The sequence below is a fragment of the Dendroctonus ponderosae genome, unplaced genomic scaffold (assembly GCF_020466585.1).
Source record: "Dendroctonus ponderosae isolate FM_Combo_2020 unplaced genomic scaffold, Dpon_F_20191213v2 Dpon_F_20191213_1, whole genome shotgun sequence".
Classification (NCBI taxonomy): Eukaryota; Metazoa; Arthropoda; class Insecta; order Coleoptera; family Curculionidae; genus Dendroctonus; species Dendroctonus ponderosae.
The window spans coordinates 2,161,762-2,166,900 of NW_026017110.1; the positions used below are offsets into that span (position 1 = coordinate 2,161,762).

A 5,139-nucleotide genomic window follows, 5' to 3' on the forward strand; every position below is an offset into this window, starting at 1 on the left:
AACTGAACGGGTTCTGATGAGAACAGTGTAAGCGTTCAAGCAAACCACTTCTGAAGATGCAAGCCACTCGTGCTTGCGAAACGTCAGGAATAAATTCTCATCGTTCAGTAGAATTTCTTCTTGACGTTTCGCATGAATATATTAAAACTAATGGGTTTTTCGGGTTTTTAGGCCGTTGTTCGGTAGAATTTCTTCCGCTTACACTGATCGGAACAGTGCAAGCGTTCAAGCAAACTACTTCTGAAGATGCAAGCAACTCGTGCTTGCGAAACGTCCAGAAGAAATTCTACCGAACGACAGCCTAAAAACCAGAAAAACCCATTAGTTTCAGAGTATTTGAAACTTACTTTTCCAATACCGAGCCACCATTTCCAGACAAGCCGCCCCTTGGAGTCTCACTTCAAAATAGGAATCTTCCACGGTCCCCAGCAGGTTCCTCAACAGTCCCTCGTTATTCACAATGACCTCTTTGCCCATTGCAACTCCTGCCATTACTTTCAAGGTGAGAACTGCCCGCTCTCTTACCGCTGGAGCATCATGGCTTACCAAGTCCACCAACCTAAGCGCCAAATAAACCAATGGAATTTTGGTAAGTCCTTCCACCTTGCCCACCTGTCCACTATTTTCAGTCTGATTGCTTCGTAGCATCGTTCCGGATCGTGAACTAGATCGGTAATCGTTGTAAGAGAGGCCAGAACAACTTCCAGGTCCTTATGGTGCAACTCCCTTCTCTGGAAAGAAAAAGGTTGGGCTACAGATTTTTAAGAGAAGGCCAAATATACCAGCTTGGGCATTGCAGATCTTCCAAATCCTTCAGCTCTTCTGGTAGCGTCCACATTTTCCACTGGAATATGCGGCTGTTCTGAAGTGAGTCGATTAAACGGTGGCGAGAGGTCATGTTCATCGATGTAAATAATCTCATCCCAAGCTGAAAAATGTCCCATTGAGATGTAGATTCACTCCAATAAATTCCCGCTTACCTCTTTGCACTGTGCGATTCAACACGCCGGGGTTATACGATTTGCAGTTTGCTTGTAAATACGAATTTTTGTAATGGGAGAACATTTTCAGTGGACTAACACTGTTCAGTTGACTTTGTTGCCAAAATGTTGTCAAAAAAATGCGCTCGTCGAAATTCGTCGAGCTGAACTGTTCGCGACTCAAATAGTGTAATTTGAACTAGGCCTGGGTAACACTGTGTTGAGTTGCGCTTTTGGGTTGCTGCCCCCGCTCTCTGAGTTGATGAGTTATAACTCATCGCGCTTCACTGCGCCGCACCTCAAAATGAGCTTGAGGGAGCATAATTCTTCAAATCAGAACTTTTAAAAGACACTTGGAGTGAGTTGAAATTTCGTTGGTTTCTATCATCGCTCGGAAATTGAGCAACAGTTTCATTTTTAAGTGATTTATTCATGGGTTTCTTGGTTAGTTAATATTTTTAGCAAATCAAAATTAATTCGGTTTTTTTAGTTGTGGCGTTGTGCATAAATCACAAGTGAAAGATCAGTGTTGGGAGCGTTTTTCGTTTAGTTGTTGTTGACTTTGGTTCAGTTGGAACGTGAAACTTGTTCTTGGAACTTTTTACAAAATTTACTGAAATTACAAAACTCAAATACAAAAATTACAAAACGCTTTTTACAAAATTGGCAACAATAAACAAACTAAAATCGAACTGCCAACTAAACCATGAATCATCGAAAAGACGAACCCGCAAACGATTAACTAATCATGTTTATTCTGTAGTTCGGTGTCTTTTTTTCTCAAAAAGGTGTTCAGTTTCCTTCCAGTTTTAGGTTGTCTGTTAAAAGGTCGAGAGTTTCAGTTTTGCCGAAATTTAAACACATTTTCAAAGTGACTTGTAATGTCTTTTGCGACTAAATTTACTCACCGTTGCTGAAAAATGTGTTACGCCCAAACCAGCTGCGATTGAAACGCGTTTTTTGCGACAATAAATAGAACTAAATTCACTCTATGTTTTCTCAAAGTTTCATTTGTTCCGAGGTTTGGGCTGAATTTTGGGAATTATTCAAAGTGCGTCGTTTGCGACTAAATTTAATCGCCCTTGCTGAAAAATGTATTAAGCCTAAACTACTTGCGATTTAAACGCGTTTTTTGTAACAAGAAATAGAGCAAAAGTCACTCTATATTTGCTCAAAGTTGCCTTTGCTGCGAGGCTCGGGCTGAATTTTGAGAATTATTCAAAATGCTGCGTTTGCGACTAAATTTCCTCGCTCTTGCTGAAAAATGTGTTAAGCCCAAACTAGTTGCGATTGAAATGCATTTTTTGTAAGTTAGCAAAGGTCACTCTATGTTTTCCAAAAATGTAATTTGCTCCGAGGTTTGGGGTGAATTTTGAGAATTATTCAAAGTGCGTCTTTTGCGACTGAATTTACTCTACTCGCCGTTGCTTAAACATGTACTACGCCTAAACTACTTGCAATTTAAACGCGTTTTTTGTAACAAGAAATAGAGCAAAAGTCACTCTATATTTGCTCAAAGTTTCCTTTGCTGCGAGGTTCGGGCTGAATTTTGAGAATTATTCAAAATGCTGCGTTTGCGACTAAATTTCCTCGCTCTTGCTGAAAAATGTGTTAAGCCCAAACTAATTGCGATTGAAATGCATTTTTTGTAACCGTAAAGAGAGCAAAAGTCACTCTATGTTTTCTCAAAGTTTCGGTTCCTCGGAGGTTTGGGGTGAATTTTGGGAATTATTCAAAGTGCGTCGTTTGCGACTAAATTTAATCGCCCTTGCTGAAAAATGTATTAAGCCCAAACTAGTTGCGATTGAAATGCATTATTTGTAGCAATAAAGAGAGCAAAAGTCACTCTATGTTTTCCTAAAATTTCATTTGCTCCGAGGTTTGGGCTGAATTTTGGGAATTATTCAAAGTGCGTCGTTTGCGACTAAATTTACTCGCCGTTGCTGAAAAGCGTATTACGCCCAAACCAGTTGCGAGTGAAACACATTTTTTATGACAATAAACAGAGCAAAAGAAACTCTATGTTTTCTCAAAGTTTCATTTGTTCCGAGGTGTGGTCCGAATTTTGAGAATTATTCAAAGTGCGTCTTTTGCGACTGAATTTACTCTACTCGCCGTTGCTTAAACATGTATTACGCCTAAACTACTTGCAATTTAAACGCGTTTTTTGTAACAAGAAATAGAGCAAAAGTCACTCTATATTTGCTCAAAGTTCCTTTTGCTGCGAGGTTCGGGCTGAATTTTGAGAATTATTCGAAATGCTGCGTTTGCGACTAAATTTCCTCGCTCTAGATGAAAAATGCGTTAAGCCCAAACTAATTGCGATTGAAATGCATTTTTTGTAAGATAGCAAAGGTCACTCTATGTTTTCCGAAAATGTAATTTGCTCCGAGGTTTGGGGTGAATTTTGAGAATTATTCAAAGTGCGTCGAATGCGACTAAATTTACTAGCCGTTGCTGAAAAACGCATTACGCCCAAACTAGTTGCCATTTAAATGCCTTTTTTGTGACAATAAATGGAGTAAAAGTCACTCTTTGTTTCCTCAAAGTTTCGCTTCCTCGGAGCTCGGAGGTTTGGGCTAAATTTTGAGAATTACTGAAAGTGAGACTTGCATTAACCTTTGCGACAAAATTTTCCTGCAGTTTCACCAAATTTATTACGCTCAAACCAGTTGATTGATTGAAAGGCGTTTTATGCAATAATATATTGTATGTGTGTCGATCTTTAGAAAACTGATGACAAAAAATTTTTGAGAATAGCGAAAAATTAGTGAATCTTAAAGTTACAGTGATTTAAAAGTGAAAATGACAAAAGTGGGCAAACTAAAAGCAATGAAAAACTTCATTCACATCTTTCATTATTCACCTGGGTATTTTTTAATATTAGAATTATTATTCACCGAGTGGGAGAAAAATTACTTCTCACTAGAGAAATTGAGTAAATAATCGTGACTTCTCAGGTTGGTAGTAAAGAAATAATATACAACTCTGAAGGGAAGTTCCAAAAGAAGTTCAATTAATGCAAATAACAACTTTTTTAACAATTTGCAACTAGTTGGGACAATAAGTGAATTTTAAGTTATTGACCAATTTTATTAAACATTGATTAAAATATCTAACAGTACAAGACTACGTAACAATACAAAAGTTTCAGCTAAATAAATGAAAGTGGAAGATAAATTAAATACAGAATTCGGTCTATGACTCAAAACCACATTGTTTTACATTGTGAAAATCGAGGATTCTGAAGTTGATTGAGTCCCATTTTGAACGAATTTTCAAAGTGAGTAAACTCTCGATTACAACTGTGTCAACAACGACTTCATGGAAAGGAAAATTGAGCCAAAGACGAACTTCCCAAACATTTACGCGTCAGGCTTAATCGTAGCCAGCACTTTAGATATGTGTCTTAGGATATTTTGAGGCACAGCCTCCCGTAGGTTCCTCTGGAAATTTGGATGCTCCACCAAATGCTTCAGCATGCTCTTGCCATGCGATCGCGCCTCCACATTGCCATCGGCAAGAGCATTCGCTCCAGCCAGCAGCAGTTTATCGCGCAACTCCTTCGGCATGCAGAACACCCGCTCTGCTCCCAGTCTTCGTACCAGATCACCTGGAACAAGTGCCGGTAAGCAGGGTTCAGAGCATGCGACTTACCGTCTTACCGAGCAAACGCACAGAGGCGGCTCGCACAACGGAATTAGGGTGGGCACAGCCCCTGGCCGCCACCACTGGGATTACCCGGTGAGTTGGAAGGTGTTCGCACATCACATCCAGAGTCGCGTTTGCATCGGCTCTTAGGAACCGATTTGTGTCGGCTGTTCGTTGAAGAAGTGGAATCGCTATGTCTTCTATTTCCTGAAATACGTAAATCTCTGTACATATGTATTCAGCTTGTAGAGAAATGTATACGGGGTTATTCACGCTATACGGCACGGCAGTTTGCGGCTAAACCGTCTGATTTTTAAAAAGTATTATTGGATGAATTGTCCGACGCCTACCGAGCCTACATTTTAAAAATATTTTTGTACTGTACCAAAGGCTCTAAAGGTATCACAGTTGCTTTTTTTAAATGGAATGTCCTGTATATTATTGCATTTTTGGATTCGCTGAACAAAATAAGTGTCTGTTTTAATAAGGTTTATAATACCTAAATCTT

At 39.2% G+C, this 5,139-nt stretch overlaps 2 protein-coding genes across 2 annotated transcripts in view; both read right to left on the reverse strand.

The window, feature by feature from the left end:
• Positions 1–327: 327 nt before the first annotated feature.
• LOC125505741 (radial spoke head 14 homolog) lies at positions 328–1,341 on the reverse strand. Its single transcript, XM_048670079.1, has 4 exons — positions 981–1,341; positions 783–928; positions 613–731; positions 328–559 (listed from the first exon to the last, which is right to left on the reverse strand). The coding sequence occupies exons 1-4, from the start codon at positions 1,063–1,065 to the stop codon at positions 328–330; spliced, it is 582 nt and encodes a 193-aa protein (XP_048526036.1). The 5' UTR covers positions 1,066–1,341.
• A 2,711-nt stretch (positions 1,342–4,052) lies between these two features.
• The window catches only part of LOC109538479, a 24,617-nt gene continuing 23,530 nt past the window's right edge, over positions 4,053–5,139 (reverse strand). The window contains exons 18-19 of the mRNA XM_019905723.2: positions 4,646–4,838; positions 4,053–4,593 (exon numbers count right to left, since the gene is read on the reverse strand). Of these exons, the coding sequence (XP_019761282.2) occupies positions 4,346–4,593; positions 4,646–4,838 (441 nt within the window). The 3' untranslated portion in view covers positions 4,053–4,345. The remainder of the gene's footprint in view (positions 4,594–4,645; positions 4,839–5,139) is intronic.

What these genes read in the sequence shown, in the direction of transcription:
- LOC125505741 (XM_048670079.1), bottom strand. Translation starts at nt 1,065, where the DNA reads ATGTTCTCCCATTACAAAAATTCGTATTTACAAGCAAACTGCAAATCG. An exon ending in GATCTGCAATGCCCAAGCTG is followed by an intron (nt 732 to 782) that starts GTATATTTGGCC and finishes TTTTCTTTCCAG; the next exon opens with AGAAGGGAGTTGCACCATAA. An exon ending in AGACTGAAAATAGTGGACAG is followed by an intron (nt 560 to 612) that starts GTGGGCAAGGTG and finishes TTTGGCGCTTAG; the next exon opens with GTTGGTGGACTTGGTAAGCC.